The 24,748-nt window shown below is 37.2% G+C and overlaps 2 protein-coding genes and 1 pseudogene across 2 annotated transcripts; all 3 read right to left on the bottom strand.

Moving 5' to 3' along the window:
* Positions 1-370: 370 nt before the first annotated feature.
* LOC140888440 (uncharacterized protein At2g29880-like) lies at positions 371-1,613 on the bottom strand (annotated as a pseudogene).
* Positions 1,614-5,279: 3,666 nt separating this feature from the next.
* Positions 5,280-17,836, bottom strand: LOC140888439 (uncharacterized). The gene is made up of 3 exons (XM_073296115.1): positions 17,832-17,836; positions 6,076-6,463; positions 5,280-5,822 (listed from the first exon to the last, which is right to left on the bottom strand). The coding sequence occupies exons 1-3, from the start codon at positions 17,834-17,836 to the stop codon at positions 5,280-5,282; spliced, it is 936 nt and encodes a 311-aa protein (XP_073152216.1).
* A 4,878-nt stretch (positions 17,837-22,714) lies between these two features.
* Positions 22,715-24,377, bottom strand: LOC140888438 (uncharacterized). The gene is made up of 3 exons (XM_073296114.1): positions 24,041-24,377; positions 23,806-23,990; positions 22,715-23,713 (listed from the first exon to the last, which is right to left on the bottom strand). Exons 1-3 carry the CDS (start codon positions 24,375-24,377, stop codon positions 22,895-22,897), a joined length of 1,341 nt encoding a protein of 446 aa, XP_073152215.1. The 3' UTR covers positions 22,715-22,894.
* Between the last annotated feature and the right edge of the window lie 371 nt (positions 24,378-24,748).

The following is a 24,748-nucleotide window of genomic DNA, read 5'->3' as shown; positions in this document are numbered from 1 at the left end:
AACAAATGACATATAGATAATTTCATTTTCCAACTTCTCTATAATAAAATGTTTGTCAATGTCGATGTGTGCATCATATTATAATAAACTATGCTATTGAAAAAACAAAACAAAATTTCTAGCCATAAATACTGTAAAATGTATTTAATTTTGAAACTTAAATTTGCATAAAGAAAATTTTATTTAACGATTATATACTTCCACAAGCATGAATATCCTCTAGATAAAAATAAACTAATATGTTATTGATATCCATAAACAAAAATCCAAACCTAGAGTTATAAAGAAATATGAAAATAACAAATCTAAAATAAGTAGCATGCAAAATAACCGATCCAAAATACTAGATATCCATTGTTTAACCATTCCTTTAAGGCAACATCATTTTAATGAAAATGGTCTTTGCATCATCAGGAAGTTTGAAGAAGAGTTTCAACTCTTGTGGATTATTCACCAGTTGTTTTGCCGCAAAAACCTTGGCCTTCATGGTCAACCATTCAAAACAATCTAATACCTGGAAGACATCATTAGTAGCTTCGGTATTGTCAAATGCATTCATCAAGCATTTAGTAATTTTCCCAAGTCTTGCGTCGGTCTTTTCAGAAAATTGTCCCATTACATCATTTAGATTGTCACTATCATCCGTGATTTTCCTCTTTTTTGATGTTTTTTTGTTAGAGGACTCGCCGGTAAGCTTTCTTGTTGATCTTGGATTCATATCATCTTCAATTTCTGAACATGGTATATCATTGAGCCCTATGTCAATATCATTCTCATTGCTTGTTTGAGTTTGATTCAAAACATCTTGTACTGCATCAACAAATCCTTCAGCATTATGACCAGTGGCACGATCTTTTCCAAATATCTCACACCAATCATCATAAAATGGCCATGACTTATATCTCATAGTCCTTGCATTTGGATCACTCTGCATAACATCACACATTAGAAAATGACATAATATAAGCATAACTTACTTCATTTACGTTTGTATAATTGTAACTTGTTGCATTTCAGAGTTCTGAAGCCAATGTTTAAGACCCAGCGTCAAAAATAACATGATGTTTCTTTCTTTGCTACAAACTCGTGGAAAAAGGTAAGCTTGATTTTTACATTTTGTTTCTTTGTAGAGACAAGAATTTATCACCATTAATTCTAATTCACGATATGACTTAATGTACTAAAACAAAAAATAATATGAATTCAAATTCGACTCGAAAAATGGTGCGCAATCAGCATCAAATAGATCATACCTTCACAAGTGCTGTCCAATCGTCATCTGGCGCATCTATCATCTTATCAGTGTCGTTCCAGTCTATTCCACTAATTGAAAGTATACTAAACAAAGAACCATAATTTTTTTTCCAAACATGAATTTTGGAGTTTATATGCGGCATACCGCGTATATCAGTACCTGGAAAAGTATTTTTCATTTAATCCTCAAGAACAATTAAATAACCATTACGAAATCCATTTTCACTCTTCCATCCTTTATTCACAAGATCTTTCAACGCTGAAATAAGTGTCTCCTCTTCTTTTGTACTCCACATTCTCTCCCCCTTCTCATTTTTCTTACCTTTTATTCCTTCACAAGCAATCCGAGAATCTTCCATACCTATTACATTTCCACATAAAAATAAATGTCGCATTGGTCAAAGAGTAATATAGGTTAGTAGTTCATTTGTGACATAATACATTGTAATAAATAACACGGCAAAATAGGAAAAATGAATGTCATTCAAAGTTTTAAAAGGACACAAAAAACAAATTCCATGCAAAAAAATAAGTCAATGAACACCCCTCCACTCATGATACATTGTTGTGGCCGTATTATCTCTCCAAGTTTGCCATTGTGATGAGGACTCTACATGATCTATATAACCATCTTGTTCAACTTCCTCACTATTTATTATCTCTTTTTCAGTCAAATCCTCGAGGGGATCCACCGTCATTTCAGATTGTATGAAGTTATGTAGCAAGGCACATGCCAAAATCATTCGGTTTTGAACCTTTACACTATAAAAGAAGGACTTCTTAGTACAGCCAATCGCTTCTTTAGTAAACCAAATGTTCTTTCTATCACGTTACGCGCTGAGGCATGTTTCATGTTGTAATGCTCTCTGTAGTTCTGTGGTGATGATGCTCCATGTCCCCAAGATTTCAAATGATAACGAACTTTCTTATATGGTATCAAAAAACCTTTTGCATTAGCATATCCATTGTCGCAAAGATAGTAACAACCTATTAAAATGTGTAAACATAAGTTAATAAATTGGAACAAGAGAAAATTAAAAATCAAATAATAATGAGTAGTTTGTATTTGTTAATTAAATACCTTTAGGAACCTTCAACCCGTTTGGCCGACAAAGTGCATCACGTAACACACTAGAATCAGCGGCTGAACCTTCCCATCCCGGCAGAACATACACAAATTTTATATCGCAATCACAAACACCTAACACATTAACAGACGTAATACCTTTCCTTGTTCTATATCTAGCCTTTTCATTTTCACGTACATGAACACTGATGTGTGTTCCATCTAAAGCACCAAGACAACCCTAATATAATTTATAATTTGGTTAATATAAACTATTGTGCTTATATATATATATATATATATATATATAATGTGTTTAAGAAACTTAAAAAATGTGTTTCAACATTTTAATAAATGAATTGTACCTTAAAGAGCTTCCACCTCTCATTTGTACTATCATCTGGTACAGGACTTGGCTCGACAAGAAGGATATGATGCAATTTAAGTATAGATGATAATACGTCATGAAAGTTTTTGCTAATAGTTCTGCCACTACGCAGGTAGTCATGTCCAATAATACGATTTTTCTTGTGATGACCCAAAATGGATAGAAACATAGATACTTTTTCTTGGACACTTACATATCTACAATCAGTCAGACCTCCTACATGTTCTGTCAAATAACAAAGACGTGCAAATGCATTTCTACTCATTCTCAAATTGTTTACACATTCAATGTCTCCGATATCCACAATCCTTTGAAGATGCGATATCTGTCCTGGTATTTTATCTGTCATGTTATATCTAACAATTCTCGTACGAACCCTAGGATTACGTGGTTTCTTACGCCTTTTATGAGCAACTACCACCACATTTAAAAATATGACACAATCAGTAATAATTTCTTGTAGTGTCATGAAAATCAAACATAATAACTCTTTGTCATCCATCTCTGAAAAAAAATTCATCATGGAATATGTAGTTAGTTTAAAATATTGAATATGTGTACTAAAGTATTCACACTCCAAAAAAAAAATGACATGCAAAATAAATGATATTATGCCACAAAAAGATCAATTCACATTAAAAATTTCTAAAACACCAGAAAAGGCAAATCAAATCATAATCATAAGTAGAAACTGGAAACACTCGTGTCTTTTTAAAATTAATGTGTAGTCTTGAGAAACTTAGACCTTTAAAATTTACTAAATAATGCATTTGATAATAGCAATTTAATTGAAAACCATGCGTATATATCTATTCCAGTATAAGGGACAAATGAAGACAATCCCACAAAAGATTAAATTAGGCTGGAAAATGTATCTTGATTGGGGAAACATAGTGTCCCAAAATGAGTCACAACACAGCTACCGACTACATCCTTATCATATACGTTTAATTTCATATACGCACAACTATTTATTTAAAAAATCATACTCTATTTTTTATTAAAAAAAACCACAGAAGTATTAGAAAATGAATTGTATCGTCTTTCTGTTAGATCTTGCAAAATCAAAATCCCACCTATTCTAAAACACACTGTGATCTCCTCTCATTTTGGTCGGTCATGAAGTATGGACATTAATTTCTAAAACACCTGAAAGAAAAATAAAATCAAAAGAGAGCACAGTAAGAACGTCAGAACTCAGAAGGGGAAGGAGCTGCAAATTGAGATGAAGCAGCGACGCTCACTCACTAAATCGCATCATGTTTCTCCAGTGCTCGAACAAAATCCAATTCGTAATTTGGTAAATCAAACAGATCAAAACTTGAATCACTATCTGATTATGAATACTTTTCAAACCCAATACACAACAGACCTCCTTTGATTTTCATGTTTGATTACACAGAGATGCAAATCTTGCATCAATTCATTGCTCCAAAAAAATAAAACCAGACAAAGAACATGAACTCATAAAAATACCAAATTCATGTATAATTACCGAAGAGTATGTTAAACAATCTTTAATTCAAAAGCAAAATCAAATAATAGTAAGGAAATAATAAACAGACCTTTGCTCGCAGAACCAAAACCGGGAACCGAGCACTTCAATGACGGTAAATAGAGATGGCGCGCCCATAAAATAAGAGAAATTGGGAGGGAAAAGAAGGAATTGGGAGGGAAACGAAAGAAGAGATAAACGAGAAGAATTTACGGGGAGGGTAGATTAGGTTATTTGTGAATTTTTTTCCAAAAATAACGATAAAGATGAGTAATACCTAAAAATATAAAGGATGTGCTATCACGTAAAATAAGGGTAAATAGAGATGAAATGACGGGCTTTGAGATTTAAGAAGAATTGAATTTTTTGAAGTAAACAAAGGATAATATTGGATTAATAATCTAATCCTACCTTTATCAAGCCAAGTAAACGCAGCCTAATAGTATCTATAGTGCGGGCCGGATACGGGCTGGGCGGGCCTATCATAATATTTATCAAGCATACCAAACGCATGATAAGAGAAGGATTAGTAAGCAATCCTCCCTTATCATGCATACCAAACAGTGACTTAATTATCCATGTTATGAATCTTTAGAAACCACAATCTTATTAAGCAAATTTATTATTCATTTTTTAACTTGAATTGTTCATATAATATTACAAAAAACAAAATAATTAATGAAAAATATATACAACACCCCTACATACAAAGCTTACTCAATAAGTTACAAATGATTCTTATAACATGAACAAACGTTTCCCAAGACAAAAACATTGTGTATGTTTTACAATAATTAACCAGTGAAATAAGATTATGACAATGATCAAGCACTGCCACTCCTACTTGCGAAGGAGAACATCGTCGCCCATTCACAAAGCCATGGTTAATCTGGGCATCATTTGTGTCAATGCAATGGAAATTACTACAAGAAATAATGTAAGGATGCCGCCAGGAGCAATGTTTATCATGCAATTCTGATATGTGAGTGCCATTATGAAAAGTGAGACTCTAATTAGAAACTGCATAGGAATTCCAGAGGTCAAACCGTAGATGATTTCCATCGACATGAAGAATCCTATCGAATTGAAAAGCATAAATATCGCAACAGCCCGGGATTATTTGTCCCCATCACCGCCTTTCCGGCCGAATGATCATATGGTAAATGTGTGTGTATGGGATCAGCGAGCTGAGGCCAAGAGTCGTCCTGCCAGACACCACCCGGTGGGCTGAGAGCGGCTTGATATGTCGTTGTTGCTATCAACACAGCTAGGAGGAGTAATGTGGCACGAACTTTACTAGGAGATTCGTTGAAATTTTTGAACTTGAAATACTCCAGCAATTTTCCAGAAGTAGATTGGGGACGATCACGACTTATATGTTGTTGTTCCTGTGATGAATTATGAGAAGGAACCGTTGAATTTTGTTGTGATAATGTTGCTTGAATTTCTTTAAATCTTTTGCCACCAGATGCTCTAACCATTTCCTCTAGTTGACGGTCGACACTAGCACCATTTGATAGTAATACATCAAGTGGGGTGAGACCACTTTTGTTCAAGGAATTTATTTCATCTAATATCCCTTTGTAATGAAAATTCTCATCCAGCAGCAAATCAAAAACCTTGTAACAAATTTCAATTCAAGATAAGTAAGTCAAATTATATGACCACCAAAAAAATTCTGAAACATATGCTTTCTCGAGTTATCCAAAATTCCAATTTACAACATCTTGAATGACTAAAATATTCATCATTGATATATAAGATGTGCTTTCACCTTTAGAATATACTTCGTATCCGTCCACACTTTACGAAAATGATTAACGTAAGGGTATGTATATTCTAAATTTGATGCTAATTAATTCATGAACTCACCTCATATTGCTTCCCATAGGCTGCAAAGTGGAAAAGGTTGTTTCTTCGCCTATCTTTCTTCTTGAGAATTTCTCCTTTCTCATGTCTCACCACAAAGTCGAGCAATTCCTTAAAAGCCTCGAATTGGTTGTTTGTAATGGCAAGATGAAAACAATTTTCACCTCGAGCAGTCGTTTCTTCAATAGACTCCAAACTATAAGAAATCAACTCTCTGATAACTTGTTTTCTTCCCTTACAAACCGCATGGTGAAGCGGAATTCTCCCATCTTTTCCTTTTACAAAACAAAGATGACACCCAACTTTTAGCAGCTCTTTCACAATATCTAAATTCCCATCAGCTGATGCAATATGTAAAGGACTATCTCCGTCGAATAAAATCGTGGCCGGCCTGAAAGAGTGGGTGCCCAGTGAGCCAACTGTGTGGCTATGGGCTTTGTTGACTCTTTGTATAAACAATCTTTTGTTTAATATTATTTACACTTTTATGGCAATGACTTTATATTACTTCATATTGTTATATTGTGATATACTATTGTTGTTTTGATAAAGACCTTGAATATACTATAGTGTATGTAAGATGTGGTAGAACATGGAGATGTCTATCATGAAATACATCTTATAGTCACTGTATATTCTAAAACCGTTCCTAGTCGATTGAGCCGTCCGATAATAAGGATAAGGATCGCTCGAGTTTGAGACTAGCATTTGCGATGCGGAGTACCACGTTTCATTGGTAGGGAACATGGAGATGTTCGAAGCATGCAAATGGATATTCATGTGATGAATAGTCGAACTACCCTATCCGGACTTTCCAAGTGGTTATCACTTATCGAGTGGATAAAGTCCGTGGTTTTGGTTGTACACCATTAGTCCTTACGACTCGAAACATCATGGAGACTCTATATGCTAGTACTGTGCTTTGACTCGTTTACCGACTCTGAGGGGGTCATCAGGTGTCGAGATTGGGTACAGTTACGACACATATAGGAGTCGATGCATTGTTGTCGAGGATTCACCACATACTTGCGAGTGTGGATATCCTATGCGATCTGAGGAGATATTAGTGTGATAAATCTCTGGCCAGAGTAATTGATGTGATTTAAGAAATGGTTTCTTAGTAGCACATGCGATGTCACTAATTTGATCTTCAAGATGTATTGCATAGTTATCGAATCTTGAGCGACTCTCGATATACCAATGGTTGTTGATTCGATCGGGATATATGGATGAAGGGACCGTACTGTACGCTAACCAAAATCTACTGGTTCTTGTAGGCACTATCAGTGATACCTAGGGAATCATGGGGCGATGTTGCTAGGCGCTTTACCATGATTCGTTGGGCAAGTCGGAAAGTGTTGTTCCGAGTCACAAGGAGTTGTGAGCCCACGGCTAGCTGTATCCCTGAACCATTGAGGGTCACACAGTGTAATGGAGTTTTAATCCCCGTTGAGATAGTTAAATTTAAAGAGTTAAATTTAATGAACTAAGGAGTTGGACTTCTTAAATAAGAGTAAGGGAGTAGGGTTTCCTAAAATGACATAGGGATGGACATTTTTGGAAACCACTGAATTCGGATTCAGGAAAATTTATTTTGACTTTAAAATGTGCAGAAATGGTTTCTGTGCACATTGGTGAAATCGGTTCATCAATTGGAGTCACGATAAATTTTATATTAATTTCTGAACGAGCGGGCTTTGCTTGTCGGGCCCCAGCTTATGATTAATGGGCCCTAAGGAGTTAGTGGCCTGCATTATAAATAAGTTATTTCAGTACAGAAATTACACACAACAGGTCATAATTTTTGAGAGCAAATTTTCGAAAACCCTAGTCTCTCAAGAAGGATTTCGGCCGAACCCCCTCCCAGCTCTGCCCGAGAAATTTCGGTCTGTGATTTTGAATCGCAGTCAGGAATAACGAATCAGATTCGTGTATTCTCTTCGCAGAAAACTTCTGATAGATTTTCTAGTGCAATCTATCAGAGGGATTAAACCTCTGTTCGTGGACCTGATTGAAGGCGTTCATCGGTTCCAGGGAGAGACAACAAGAGCAGAATTGTTCTGTTGGTGTCCATTAATCTCGTTGCGAGATTTGAGGTAAAATTTATTTAATTGTTATTTAAATTTTACACACACATAATTCAATCGTTGAACGGTTGATACCCATACCATGGAATCGTTCCATGAGAAAATTTTTAAACTTCCGCTGCACCGGGTATCAATCGCGTTTGATCTGGGAACTCGCCAGTTTTTCCAACAGTGGTATCAGAGCCAGGTTGCTCAGATCAATCGATTGAATTAATCAATTGTACAAAAAATTTTTGAGTCTCGGTTTTTGAAACAAAATAAATATTTTTAATAAAAAAAAAAAAATTTTTTTTTTTTTTCGGGGGCGAAACCCGGGCAGCGATTGGATCGCTGCCCGGAGGGGGCAGCGATGGTCGCTGCCCCCAGGGGCGGCGCACGGCGCCGCCCAAAGGGGGCGCACGGCGCCGCCCAGGGCGGCGCACGGCGCTGCCCAGGGCAGCGCTGTGCGCTGCCCAGCGCAGCGCTGGGCGCTGCGCAGGGCAGCGCTCGGCGCTGCCCAGGGCGGCGCTCGGCGCCGCCCAGGGCGACGCACGGCGCCGCCCAGCGGCGGCGCCAGGCGCCGCCAGGGCAGCAAGGGTTGCTGCCCTAAGGGGGCAGCCGGGCTGCCCCGGCCCGCGCCCCGGGTGCGGGCCAACCCGGGAGTGTCCCGGGTGGCCCGCGGGAAAAATTAATATTTTTATTAAAAATTAATTTTAATATGTTAAAATTTTATTTTTGGTCCGGTCAAAAATTGTTTTTGATTGGTTCACGAGATTTCGGATCGAATTGTTCGAGTCCGTAAATTTTAAAATTGATTTTGGATAAATTTGAATTTTTGGAAAATTTTAATATTTTATCCGTAAATTGAATTTTGAAATCAATTATTTTGGTACAATTGATGATAAGATATGATCTTATGATATATTGAATAAAATATGATTTTATTTGTAAAATTGGATTTTATAGATAAAATATGATTTTATTTGATATGGAGATAAAATATGATTTTATATGTGAAATGTGATTTTATATATAAAATATGATTTTATCTTGTTTAAATTTGAATTGCCAAAGCATGTTATCCAATAAATTAATTTTGAATTAAATGTTATTGGATAAGGATGATCGATTGCCATGACCAATTTTGTAGGTGTATGTTAGGAATTTACATTTTGTCTTTATTGTTGTTGGTTTTATTAATGGGCCTGGTTTATGGCCCAATATGAATGTCATATGTAATAAAAGTGGGCTTGGTTTATAGCCCGTTCCCACCCCCTAAAAATGTATCCCCTACTTGTCATTGTTATTTATTGTAAATACATTAGATTTAGTGGGAGATCAAGATTTGAAGATGGTGGGCCCAGCAGACAATGAAGACTGAAGAAATGTAAATTGGAAGCATATGTAATAGGATTGCATTTGCATACTGCATATTACCTAGGATTGGACTAAGACCCGTGATTGGCAACCACGGGTCAATTAGAAATGGAATCGATCATCCTATATAATATGTGATATTATGATTGTATGCATGTTTAGACATAAATTGTGTGAATCCGGCAATGCATGCAATAAATTAAATATGATGAGACAAATATTTTTATAAATAAAATCCCTCATTTTAAATATGATTTAAAATTTATATCAAGATAAATAAAGGAAATTTAAATATTGTTTAAATGTTCCTACCTTCCATCAACGGTCAATGTATGTGATGCTACCCGCGGATACGGTCCGGCTCATATTATTGGGGGGGCCCGTCCGTCGGAAAGCTGTACATTGGATCGACAAATGTTGTAAGTTGGGTGGAACTCCCATGGGATCGGCTCATATTATTGGGGGATCCACATGGCGACCGTCCATCACAACTTAATATTGATGGGTCATCTTGACATGTCACTTTAAACGGCGTCATATTATTGGGCCCTTATTGGACATGAGGTAAACACATGGGGGTTGCTTTGGAAGCAATTGGGCTCTACCTTTTGAGAATTATGGTTGGCTGATATTATTCGGGACCATAAGTTTGTCAATTGGACTCCATGTTCTCACTAAGGAAAAAGTTTCCCGTTTTCACTAGAGGGTGGTGAAATCGTTAAAATAGTGGGAGTGAGATTCATAAAATTAAATTCGCCTATTTTATGTCTTAGTAAATTGTTAAACAATCATTGATATATGTCTGTTTTCCTTTTCAGTATTTCATACAATGAATTCGCGAAATCCTTTATTCTCGATCCTCGAACAAAACAAGCTGGCTGGCGCCAACTATACGGAATGGTTCCGGAAGTTGAAGATTGTCTTAACTTCGGAGAAAATGCTCTACGTGTTAGAGAAAGCACCTCCGAAGGAAGCACCAGCTGACATAAGTCCGGAGGAATTGGCCAAACTTGATGCATGGTGTGACCATGACATCAAGACCAAATGCTATATGCAAGCCTCGATGTCTGATGAACTCCAGAGGCGATTTGAGGATACGGTGAATGCTGCTGACATTCATGCGCAACTCAAGGAACTTTTTGGGGCTCAGTCGAGGGCTGAAAGGTTCTCTACTGTTAAGGAGTTGATGACGTGCCGCATGCGTGAAGGGACTTCGGTCCGTGATCATGGGGTACGAGTGATTTGGCTCATACAGAAGTTAGCGACCCTTGATTTGGTGTTGGAGCATGAACTCAATGTGGACTTGTTGCTTCTATCTCTTCCTTCCTCATTTGATGGATTCGTGATAAATTTTAATATGAACAAGATAGAGGCCACCCTTGAAGAGATGGTCAATATGCTCGTTACATATGAATCCACACTTAAGAAGGATAAGCCAGCTTTCTTGGTGGGCTCCTCATCTTCTGCTAAGAAGGGGCCAAGTATGAAGGGCAAGAAACGTTCTGCCCCACCCAAGAAAGTGGAACCCGAGAAGAAGCAAAAGACAAAGGCTTCAAACAATGGAAAATCCAAGGATGTTTGCCATTACTGCAAGAAGCGGGTCATTGGAAGCGCAACTGCAAGGAGTATCTTGAGCAGTTAGGAACTGCAAAGGGTATGTTCTATATCGAAATAAACATGTCACTTAATACAACTTCTTGGGTATTGGATACCGGATGTGGATCTCACATTTGCAATGATTTGCAGGTGATGATAAGAAGTCGCAGGCTTAGAATGGGTGAGACCCAGCTGAGGCTCGGGAATGGTTCCAGAGTTGAAGCTACGGCCATTGGAGATGTTTGTTTGATATTGCAGAACGGTTTTAAATTATTGTTGAGAGATGTTTTATTTGTGCCAGATTTAATTAAAAACATTATTTCTATTTCTATGCTTGATAGAGATGGTTATTCTTGTAATTTTGTGAATGGGATTTGCAGTATTTACAAGAATGAATGTTTAATTGGAAATGGACAACTTGAAAACGATCTATATAATTTAAAACTAAAAGACGTTCCAGTGAATTGTATTGACAAACCGGCAACAACAAACAAAAGGAAAATCGATAGTCAAAACCCGGCAAACCTTTGGCACGCTAGACTAGGTCATATTTCCTCAAGGAGGATGAACAAGCTAGTGGGAGAGGGCATGTTTGATATGTCTGATATTAACTCTCTACCTACTTGTGAATCCTGCCTAAAAGGAAAAATGACTAAATCTCCTTTTAAGGGGAAGCCTGAGCGTAGTCAAAATCTGTTGGATTTGATCCATACAGATGTTTGTGGTCCATTTAGAGTAGGGACTCAACATGGCCACACCTACTTCATTACCTTTACTGATGATTATTCTAGGTATGGGTATTTATATTTAATGAAATATAAGTCTGAAGCATTTGAAAAGTTCAAAGAATTCAAGGCTGAAGTAGAAAACAAGCTAGGTAAAAGTATTAAAGCACTTCGATCGGATCGAGGTGGAGAATACTTGAGTACCGAGTTTTTGGACTATCTAAAAGAGAATGGGATTCTCTCTCAGTGGACTCCTCCTATGACACCACAGCTTAATGGTGTATCGGAGCGTCGTAATCGAACTTTGTTGGACATGGTTCGATCCATGATGAGCTTCACTGAGCTTCCACCTTCGTTTTGGGGCTATGCGCTTGAAACGGCGGTATTGTTGTTAAACAACGTCCACACTAAAGCAGTGGACAAGACACCATACGAGTTATGGAATGGCAAAGCTCCTAAGTATTCGTACTTGAGGATTTGGGGATGTCCTGCTTACGTGAAGCGGACAGTGGGAGATAAGTTGGATAGTCGATCCAGCTTGTGTTATTTTGTGGGGTATCCGAAGAATTCAATCGGATATTATTTCTATTATCCTGCTGAAACAAAGGTGTTTGTTTCACGGAATGCCACCTTCTTGGAGAAGGAGTTCTTATTGGATAAGAAAGGCGAGATGATGGAACTCGAAGAAGTTCGAGAAGAACCCGAAATACAAAATAACGATTCCACACCTCAGGAACCATTGCTGGACACGCCTGCACCTAGAAGATCCGAGAGGACTTCTAGACCTCCAGTTCGATATGGTCTTCTTCTTGAAGAGGGTCAAGATGAACCCGACATTGGATGTGATCCAAGAAGCTTCAAGGAAGCAATTTCTGATGCGGATTCGAATTTATGGCTTGAAGCTATGCAGTCTGAATTGGATTCGATGCATACTAACCAAGTCTGGTCTTTAGTGGATCCTCCCGATGGAATTGTTCCAATAGGGTGTAAATGGATCTACAAAAGAAAGCTTGGGCCTGATGGTAAGGTATTGACCTACAAGGCGCGATTGGTGGCGAAAGGTTATACTCAAAGGCAAGGAGTTGACTATGATGAAACCTTTTCACCAGTGGCAATGTTCAAGTCCATAAGAATCCTAATTGCCATAGCTGCATGGTATGACTATGAGATATGGCAGATGGATGTGAAGACTGCTTTTCTTAATGGAGACATTAAGGAGGAAATCTATATGAAGCAGCCTGAGGGGTTCACATCCATGGGAAGCGAGCATAAGGTATGCAAGCTTCAGAGATCAATTTATGGTCTAAAACAAGCATCAAGAAGTTGGAACCAGAAATTTGATGAAACAATAAAAGATTTTGGTTTCATCAAGAACCCGGAGGAACCTTGCGTGTACAAGAAAGTAGTTAAGGATGCGGTGACATTCTTAGTACTTTATGTTGATGACATCCTACTCATTGGGAATGATGTAGGGATGTTGCAGTCAACAAAGATATGGTTATCAGGTAGATTTTCGATGAAGGATTTGGGTGAGGCATCCTACATTCTTGGGATACAGATCTATAGGGATAGATCTAAGAGAATGATAGGACTCACTCAATCAACCTACATCGATACCATATTGAAACGGTTTTCAATGGATGGGTCCAAGAGAGGACATCTACCCATGTGTCATGGAGTTTCTCTATCCAAGTCTATGTGTCCCAAGACTGATGCAGAGATAGAGAATATGACACATGTACCATATGCGTCAGCTATAGGTAGTATCATGTATGGGATGATATCTACCAGACCGGATGTAGCATTTGCTCTGAGTGTCACGAGCAGATATCAGTCTAATCCTGGTCAGATGCATTGGAAAGCCGTGAAGGACATTCTTAAGTACTTGCGAAGGACTAAGAATATGTTCATGGTTTATGGAGGACGAGAACTCAAACTGGAAGGCTATACCGACTCTAGCTTCCAAAGTGATGTGGATGACTCGAAGTCAACCTCTGGATTTGTGTTCATGCTCAATGGCGGTGCTGTCTCTTGGAAGAGTTCCAAGCAGGACACCACAGCGGATTCCACCACTGAGGCTGAATACATTGCAGCATCAGCTGCTGCTAAAGAGGCCGTTTGGATGAGGAATTTCGTCCAAGAGTTGGGCGTCATTCCTGAATTTGTTGGTCCAGTCCCGGTGTACTGCGACAACACGGGTGCCGTTGCTCAAGCAAAGGAACCAAGGTCTCATCAAAGATCCAAACACGTACTGAGGAAATACCACATAATCCGGGAGATTGTGGAAAGAGGAGACATCATTGTCGAACGAGTGGCCTCTGCAGACAATATCGCTGATCCACTTACTAAGCCCTTGCCAGGACCATTGTTTGACAAACATCGCGAAGCAATGGGTCTACGTAGTATGACTAGTTGGCTATAGGGCAAGTGGGAGATTGAAAGAGTGGGTGCCCAGTGAGCCAACTGTGTGGCTATGGGCTTTGTTGACTCTTTGTATAAACAATCTTTTGTTTAATATTATTTACACTTTTATGGCAATGACTTTATATTACTTCATATTGTTATATTGTGATATACTATTGTTGTTTTGATAAAGACCTTGAATATACTATAGTGTATGTAAGATGTGGTAGAACATGGAGATGTCTATCATGAAATACATCTTATAGTCACTGTATATTCTAAAACCGTTCCTAGTCGATTGAGCCGTCCGATAATAAGGATAAGGATCGCTCGAGTTTGAGACTAGCATTTGCGATGCGGAGTACCACGTTTCATTGGTAGGGAACATGGAGATGTTCGAAGCATGCAAATGGATATTCATGTGATGAATAGTCGAACTACCCTATCCGGACTTTCCAAGTGGTTATCACTTATCGAGTGGATAAAGTCCGTGGTTTTGGTTGTACACCATTAGTCCTTACGACTCGAAACATCATGGAGACTCTATATGCTAGTACTGTGCTTTGACTCGTTTACCGACTCTGAGGGGGTCATCAGGTGTCGAGATTGGGTACAGTTACGACACATATAGGAGTCGATGCATTGTTGTCGAGGATTCACCACATACTTGCGAGTGTGGATATCCTATGCGATCTGAGGAGATATTAGTGTGATAAATCTCTGGCCAGAGTAATTGATGTGATTTAAGAAATGGTTTCTTAGTAGCACATGCGATGTCACTAATTTGATCTTCAAGATGTATTGCATAGTTATCGAATCTTGAGCGACTCTCGATATACCAATGGTTGTTGATTCGATCGGGATATATGGATGAAGGGACCGTACTGTACGCTAACCAAAATCTACTGGTTCTTGTAGGCACTATCAGTGATACCTAGGGAATCATGGGGCGATGTTGCTAGGCGCTTTACCATGATTCGTTGGGCAAGTCGGAAAGTGTTGTTCCGAGTCACAAGGAGTTGTGAGCCCACGGCTAGCTGTATCCCTGAACCATTGAGGGTCACACAGTGTAATGGAGTTTTAATCCCCGTTGAGATAGTTAAATTTAAAGAGTTAAATTTAATGAACTAAGGAGTTGGACTTCTTAAATAAGAGTAAGGGAGTAGGGTTTCCTAAAATGACATAGGGATGGACATTTTTGGAAACCACTGAATTCGGATTCAGGAAAATTTATTTTGACTTTAAAATGTGCAGAAATGGTTTCTGTGCACATTGGTGAAATCGGTTCATCAATTGGAGTCACGATAAATTTTATATTAATTTCTGAACGAGCGGGCTTTGCTTGTCGGGCCCCAGCTTATGATTAATGGGCCCTAAGGAGTTAGTGGCCTGCATTATAAATAAGTTATTTCAGTACAGAAATTACACACAACAGGTCATAATTTTTGAGAGCAAATTTTCGAAAACCCTAGTCTCTCAAGAAGGATTTCGGCCGAACCCCCTCCCAGCTCTGCCCGAGAAATTTCGGTCTGTGATTTTGAATCGCAGTCAGGAATAACGAATCAGATTCGTGTATTCTCTTCGCAGAAAACTTCTGATAGATTTTCTAGTGCAATCTATCAGAGGGATTAAACCTCTGTTCGTGGACCTGATTGAAGGCGTTCATCGGTTCCAGGGAGAGACAACAAGAGCAGAATTGTTCTGTTGGTGTCCATTAATCTCGTTGCGAGATTTGAGGTAAAATTTATTTAATTGTTATTTAAATTTTACACACACATAATTCAATCGTTGAACGGTTGATACCCATACCATGGAATCGTTCCATGAGAAAATTTTTAAACTTCCGCTGCACCGGGTATCAATCGCGTTTGATCTGGGAACTCGCCAGTTTTTCCAACACGGCCTTGATGCCAAAGGATCATCGTTGATCAAGTTGTGTAGTGTATGAACATCGCCTTTCTTGGCTGACTCCATTAGCTTCCTCTGCATATTTTTTTCTTTATTGGATAAATCGAACTTATTTTGATTGAAATAATAGTGAAGATATAATTGGGCAACTTAATGAGGAAGCAAATTTAAACTTGTAAATGAAAAATATCTATGTTTTCTTGACCAAGTTATTTGTGGAGACTGGACAGGTCAAATTTAAAGACGATGCAACCATGCAAGCTAAGGACTTGTAGTATTTTTATACTTTTTTTTTTATATAAAAGTATAGAATGGGGGCGTGGAATTGGGCCGGAGGGTGCTTTTGGAATTGTCGGTGTTTTACGATGATTATGTTACATTTACAATAAGTTACATACCACTGTACAAGGATATACAAAAATTACAAAACTGTCTTACACATGCATTAATGGAAATATCTTTTTATTGGATAATTTTATAATTTTAAACGCAACCGTGCGTATGACTGTATAACTTTCATTCTATGTGTGATATTTTTCTTTTATCATCCGTACGGATGGTTTTTCGGTATACCTTACTACAAATATTGGTATGAAAAAGATTCATACCGATACCGATAGTAAAATTCTGAAATTTTGGTACGAAAAAAATATATATTGATACCGTATAGATATCGAAAAAAAATTCGGTATACCGAAAAAATGTCTGTACATATCGAAAAAATTTCGGTACGGCATGCCAAAATTTCTGTATTTCGATATGGTATGTCAGTCCTAACCATCCGTCATGCCATAGTATGTAATATATATCTTATACCTATATATAAAATGAATTAACTAGAATTTTGTCATAGAAACTATTTTAACAAATCAATTTTGTAATGTGAAGAAGAGTAACCATAATTAATTAATGAAAATCAGGCTAAGATTTGATTTTCTCAATCGATTTTCTTTTCAGCATTTATTTTTCATGATTTTAATTGCTCGCTCAATCTGCAAAAAACATTTTCGTTTCTTTTATATTATTCATTTGCCAAAGCATCGAAGCACAAGCAGAACTAAACATACGGTTCAGGAAATATTACAATTTTAATTTTGGTAATTTATATAATCTGATTTTAGTTCTAGTTCCATATCTTCAATTTTTGTCAGCTTAATATGCTTGTAACATTATATGGCAGCGATTCAAATGCACCACATCAACATCAATCTAAAAAAATGATTAAAATGGTGAAAATAAAATAGCAAAAACAAGAACAAAGATAACGACTAAAATCGAAATTTGATGAATTATATGAACAAAAGTCGCAACGACAAATATACAATATCAAAATTATAATTTCCATTAAAATTATAATCGTTGATGTTGAAACCCTAGCTTCTACTCTCAACTGAATGCTATTACTGAAGTACCTTACTTATATCGTCAGGCTCTCAATTATAAGACTGAATCAATAAAGGAAACTCTGAATTTGTGACTCAAAACTGAAGCCTCAGACTCCTATTTATGCATGCACGACACGTTTCTGATCGTCAGAGTTCGGACGTTTCGATCGGGAGATGGGTGGTTCCGATCTCCGCATGCATTCACACCCATCAGTTCATTGCTTAGTCATCGTGACACATGATCGGAAGCTCCGATCTGGCACTTCGGATAGTTCAAACTGTGCCACATGTCAGTTCACCTCATGACTATTCATAGACAACTTGGCTGACTAGGTTCGGACGTTCTGATCATGAGTTCGGATCTTCCGAACCGCACCTTTGCTTCCGAAGTTGACCTTGTTGACGTCTTTGCTTCCGAACTGTATATAGTTCGGATCTATTGTGAAACGACCCTAACTCTATAATTAATAAATAAATATGCGGAAATATTTTTTTTATATACTACTAAATAAAATATGTACATATATGCCCATACATATATGCACAGAATAAAAATATTTAAAATAAATAAATAAATAAATAAACAATTAAATACTTAAATAAAAATGCATTCTTTAATATAAAATAAATATCTGAGTCAAATGTTTAATTAAAAATACTGCATGAATAAAATGATTAAAAATTTGCATGCACTAACAATATTCCATAAAATATTCAAAATTTCCAACCGCTGCAAAATAATATAAAATGTATCATGCTGACAAAAATAACATGCACGTGACTCAGACATCTATCACGGTCACGGGGTCACTGCATGTCTGCTCATACATCCTCGCCTCCGGTGGGAGCTACATCCTCCTCTATGTACTCACCTGCACCATACCAGTGTAGTGAGCCTAGAGGCCCAACATGCTAACATAACAAGGGTTTAAAATAATTTAAATCAATTAAATACTAATACATACATATACATGAATGAGCATGCTTAAAAATTACATAACATAACTTAACTTAAATAAACTTAAATAACATAATACATAACATTGTTGAGCAACTAATTTTCTAACATCGCATGGTTGTATCCGTAGTGTAACCTTAAATCATGCATTAAATACTGATCAGCGTGGAAACCAACGTACGTGGCCGGTGACGAATCACCTCTTAAATTGGCAGTAAACTGCCCTTCAATCATATGGGGACGAATCCCCCTTAAATTGTCACACTACTTCAACTTCCAACATAAAATATTTTCTTGCTCAACCTTAAACATTAAATCATGCATAAAATATTATTTCATGAATGCATGTACTTGAGTAAAATGTGTGTCCTTCATATATATTTAATTTAATTTCTTACTAACATATAAATATTAAAATAACTTCAATGCATAAAAATAATTAAATATATATTCAGGACACATGCAAATTTCTCATGGATTGTACTGGACTGCTGACCCTAACACTCAAGCCCATTTACTTAAATCTGGCCCATTAACATACTTAAGCCCAATATCTTAAACTTTAAGCCCAAATAATTATTCTAAGCCCAATTAAATTAATAAAGCCCATTAAAATACACTAAGCCCAATAACAACTTAAACTGGCCCAATGGATCCAAAAACCCAAAGACTGGCCTAATAACTTTTATGGGCTTAAAAGCCCATAAAATTAATGGACTAACTTAATTAAAATTTTAAAAACCCAAATAAAATTATTTGGGAGCCCAAATAATTTTACTTCAATTTAATTGACCCAAAAGCCCATTAATTCATAAAATATTTTAAAAATAAAAAGACTCGAGCCCGGCCCACCAAACCCGGACCCGGACCAACCTAACCCGACCCGCTAACCCACTGCCCCGACCCAGACCTTAACCACCCGACCCGGTTCCTTCCTAATCCTACAACCCGAAACCCAAACCCTTTCCTCCTCTGCGCAGCAGCAGCCGCGGGCAGCAGCCCTTCTAGGGCTGCTGCCGCCCTGCTCCGGCCGCCCTGGCCGGAGCCCCGCCGCCCAGACGTAGCCCACGTTTGGGCGGTGCTAACCTGCCCAAGCCCCGACTCCATGCATCCCCTGCGCACCGAGCCGAAGCCTCCTTCCCTCAACCCTAGCCTGTGCGTCCGAGAGAGCCGAACCGCACCAGCAGCCTTCCTGGGGCCGTTTGGCCCAAGCCACTCGAGCCATTCGGTCCAGCCCCTTCTCACACTACCTAAGACCCTTGACCAGCAGCTAGAAACGAACCATAGCTCGAGAAGACGATCGAATAGGAAGCAAATCCAACATGAACATGACTCAAACCATTAATCCGATTGTTTTCTGAAAAAAAATTCTAAAAATATTTTGATGCACACGCACGCACCCGCATATACATTGGTACGACACAAAAATATAGAGAAAAGATCATGCCTTTCACCGGTGTTTACAAAGATCGAATTGCGTAGAACGTTTCCGAGACGACGGGACGACGACGACGAGCTTCGGACCTTCAAAAACGAGCTATGGAGTTGATGGAGGCTGCTAGAAACGATGGAGAGTGATGGAGGCGGCTAGGGTGAAGGTGTGTAATCGGTTGAGGGGATTTGGGCGATGGTTTGGGTAGGTAGGATAATAATTTAGGTAGATAATTTTTTAATAACTAATTAGGAGATATTAACAACTTAAAAAGATCTCCTAACTAAATCAAATACTATCTAACTTAATAAAATAATTAAATCCCGAAATAAAGAATTAAGGGAATTTTAAAGATAATAAAAAGTCATTAAAATGGCTTAATTTGGATAAAAATGGACTCTTAAAATTATATAAAATTAAATACTTAAAATTTTGAGATAATAAAACTCAAAATAATATTTTAGGTCTCTAACAAGGCTCATAAAATAATTTGGGTGGAAAGTTGTCATCTCGTCCGTCCACGTTCCCGTCTACGCGATAAAATAATTAAAATACTAAAATTCATAAAAATCACTAATTATGGGTTAAATGCTTAAAATTAAATTAAATCATGCACAATAATTCACATAATTATTTAACCCATAAATAAAAAATTTAAATAATTAAATATCCTAATTATGCATGCGGATTTACGTATTTTAAAAATACCGGGTGTTACAATAAACTTGGTTTGGATCTTCCGAACTGCCGAAGTAATATTTTATAGCTTTTATTCGGATTATTCTTGTTAATTCCTGATTTCTTGAATTAGTAACACTTAATCATGTTAATCATTTAATTATCTTGAAACAGGGTACGCATTACTACAGGAAGGCCCACACAAAAATTATTTTCCTCGGGCACTTCAAAACCCAAAGATTCCCCGAAAAAAAAATGACCCAACCACCAATAGAGGGGATGGACCACTCGACAAAAAAAGAGTTCTAACAATAAGTCACGAGAACAGCTGACCAACAATAATACAAAAAAATGAGCAAGCTTGAAGTCTGGATTTCAAATCCATGAATGACCTCTATAAATATCAAGCAAAATGAAAATGAAAGCATCGACCATTCTCTTCATTTTTCTTCAAAATGAAATTGTAATATTTTCTTTTTCTAATTTATGTGTTTTGTAATTTCCGCTACTATAAGTAGCTAAACAAGTAATATCTCCTCCTCTATAGGAGGTTACTAATGTAATAATAAATAGTATATCTTAATAAAATTCCAGGTTCTTCTCATTCACAAATTAAGTCTATTCATATACGTCTTGAGGTATGAAACTAAGCAGGGTTGTGCTGAGTGTTGCTGAAGGAATCTACAAGAGGAACTATCAGTTGTGATCGTATGGTTAGGCTGTGAGGAAAAATCTGCTACCGACTGTTTAATTTTCGTAACTCATGTTCAGTTGATCTTATCAATCAAGCTTATATATTTCTTACAAATATTTTCAGCCAGTTCTGAATACGTAGTGTATTTAATTTTGACGAGTCAAGCAGATGAGCAATGGTCGGATTGGAGAAGTCGAATGAGGACCACAAATCTAAGTACGCGTTTTGGGACATGCAATGTTTTGACCAAGACATTTGTTGACAGGAAATATGTTCACATTTTGTACTTGTATAATTTAATGATGATCAATTGAGCAAACAGGAGGGGTGTAAAAAAATTAGGGGTGAGAAAAAAATATGAAATTTTTTACATGTGGAGGTTTTTATACGGAAAAATATAGAATTTACACGGTCATTAAGGTAAATGAAGATTTTGGCACGGTAAAGTAACAGTATCAAAATATTCGGTACAACAATGACATAAAATTTTGGTATATATCGAAACAATATATATAAATTAAAAGTATAATATTTTTAAATAATAAATTTATAAATTAAATATATAAAAGGTTTTTCCAATATATGTGAAATGATATATAAAATGATACAATACCATAATCTTGGTATAACACAAAATTATAGTATAATCGACATGCTAATTATACATATTGTAAATCTCGGTATACCAAAACTCAGTATACCAAAATTTTTAGTACGGTATCACATATATCTTTTTATACCGTAATTTTCAATGCGATATACAATTTTGGATCTATGCTACGAGGTTTATTGTTTTATAATTGTGTGATTGTTACATAACAGGGTTGGACAATTAATCAATGGGAGTCTGGGACCCATCAGTAAAATGTATAACGGGGTTGGACAATTAATCAATGGGATAAATTTAGTTTATTGGCCAAATACTATGCAATAAATGGATATATTTGTGATAATTAACTTCCGCAGATTCTTGTATGATTATCAAATCGAAGAACTCTATCGGTGTCATGCATAAACTTATAAATGAAGAAAAGCCAAAAGGAAATATTTTATTGTCAAAACACATAATCATTGTATTTTGTATTGGTACAATGATTTTTTTTAAATGAATTTTTGGTATGATAATAATTATTGTAAAAATATCGTTGTACATGTAATATGATTATATTATATCTAATTAATTATTTTTAAGACACAATAATTTTTTTGTAAAAGAAGATACAATAAATTTTTAAATAAATATTAAAGCTGTTTGCGTACAAAGCTTATATACATCTATTAGTAATTAATGCAACTATGGCAAACCTTTTCCAGATCAAAAACACGGTACATCTTCCTCAAGATACTTTAAGTTTGTGGAGCAGATGAGGTAGAGGTCAGAAATTCGACCCTCTTACTAACCTTGTTTTGGATAAATCTATCGCACGGAAGAGTCGATCACGTGAGCACAGCCCACATGGTAGTATCGATTTTTCATTATCCCATATGGTTTGTCTAATGCAATTTACTTAGCTAACATGTTTTTGTGGATTATTAAGACGGTAAGTTCGAAGGTTTATACCGTACCCAAAAAAATAACGTCACATTAACATGATATTGATCAAGCACTACCCCTGGTACTTGGGAATGAACATCGTCGCCCCATCCGATAATCCCTCGCTGCCACCAATGATAGGGGCATGATTAGTGGCAATACAATGGAAATTACAACAAAAAATAATGAAACAGTGCCGGGAGGAGCAAGTGTTGTCATGCAGGTGTCATATGTGAATGTCAACGCGAAAAGTGATACTCTAATTTCAAGCCCCATGGGAATTCCAGAGGTCAATGCGTATATGATTTGCAGTGACATAAAGAATCCCATCGAATTGAAGAACAGAAATAGCCCATATGCCACCGGATTATTCGTCCCCATCACCGCCTTCCCGGCGGTGTGTGGTGGTGGTTGTTTGATTGTTGAATTAGCATCAGGCCAGAAGTCGTCCTGCCAGACGCCACCCGGTGGGCTGAGCACGGCTTGATATGTCGCGGTTCCTATCAACACCGCCAGGACGAGTAGTGTGGCACGGACTTTACTAGGTGATTCGTCAGACTTGTTGAACTTGAGATACTCGGCCAATGTGCCGGAGGCAGATTGGGACCGACGCCGACTTTTTTGTTGTTGTTGTTGTTGTTGTTGTTGGGGTTGGTGGTGTGATGAATTGTGAGAAGCAACCATTGAATTTTGTTGCGATAATGTTGCTTGCATTTCATCGAATCTTTTGCCACCGGATGCCCGGACCATTTCCTCTAGTTCACGGTCAGCAACACCATTTGATAGCAATACATCGAGTGGGGTGAGACCACTTTCGTTCAAGGAATTTATGTGATCCACTATCTCCTTGTAGTGAAAATTTTCATCCAGTAGTAAATCAAAAACCTTGTAACAAATTCAGGGATTAATATTTTTTTTAAAAAAAATATTTCCACAATTTCCACATTTAAAAAAAAATAATAATAAAGTTCACTCACCTCATATTGCTTCCCATAGGCTGCAAGGTGGAAAATGTTGTTTTCTTGTCTGTCTTTCTTCTTGAGAATTTCCCCTTTCTCATGTCTCACCACAAAGTCAACCAATTCCTTAAAAGACACAAACTGGTTGTTTGTAATGGCAAGATGAAACAATTTTCTCCTCGAGCAGTCGTTTCCTCTATACACTCCAAATTACAAGAAAGCAACTCCCTCACAACTTGTTTTCTTCCCTTACAAACCGCATAGTGAAGTGGAATTCTCCCATATTTTCCTTTGACAAAACAAAGTTGACTCCCAACTTTTAATAGCTCTTTCACAATCTCTAAATTCCCATTAGCTGATGCAATGTGCAAAGGGCTTAAACCATCTTGGTTCAATTCTGCTGCTAATTCGGGGCCCGAACTCAACAACACCTTTACGAAATCCAGGTATTCACCGATGCAAGCGATGTGTAAAGGACTATCTCCTTCGAATAAAATCGTGGCCTTCAATGCCAAAGGATCGCCTTCGATCAAATTGTGTAGTGTAAGAACATCTCCTTTCTTGGCTGCCTCTATCAGCTTCCTCTCCATAAAATTTTCTTCTTTTTTCTGGGAATGATTATAATGATTTGGAGTGAGTTTGATCGAGGCAATTAATGAACTACATATTCTTACAACGGACAAACTCAAGCGTTGAGACTAAATACGTGTTATTATCTGAAAAAGTCAATAGCTTCAGATTAAATTGAACGTATTTGATTCACATTGTGAAGTTAGGTGGACATAGAAACAACTACTATACATCTTGATCATAACATCGGTTGGGAGGTGAGAGTTCAACGATATCTTTTTATATATATAATAATAAGGATTTTTTTAGACCACTGACTTATCTCATTTTATGTTTAATTTGGTGACATGACATGAAAAAATAACCTTGCATGTGTTATCAAAAAGTGATT

The sequence above is a fragment of the Henckelia pumila genome, chromosome 3, assembly GCF_033568475.1.
Source record: "Henckelia pumila isolate YLH828 chromosome 3, ASM3356847v2, whole genome shotgun sequence".
NCBI lineage: Eukaryota > Viridiplantae > Streptophyta > Magnoliopsida > Lamiales > Gesneriaceae > Henckelia > Henckelia pumila.
The sequence above is the reverse complement of the archived record's forward strand: the minus strand, read 5'-3'. Positions and strand labels throughout refer to the sequence as shown.

Bases quoted from the DNA above. Each gene is read 5' to 3' on its own strand.
- LOC140888439 (XM_073296115.1), bottom strand. The intron at 5,823-6,075 runs GTGAGTTCATGA...ATTTGTTACAAG, and splicing joins CCTATGGGAAGCAATATGAG to GTTTTTGATTTGCTGCTGGA.
- LOC140888438 (XM_073296114.1), bottom strand. From the start codon at position 24,377: ATGGAGAGGAAGCTGATAGAGGCAGCCAAGAAAGGAGATGTTCTTACA. The intron at 23,991-24,040 runs GTAAGGGAAGAA...TGTAATTTGGAG, and splicing joins TCCACTTCACTATGCGGTTT to TGTATAGAGGAAACGACTGC. The intron at 23,714-23,805 runs GTGAGTGAACTT...ATTTGTTACAAG, and splicing joins CCTATGGGAAGCAATATGAG to GTTTTTGATTTACTACTGGA.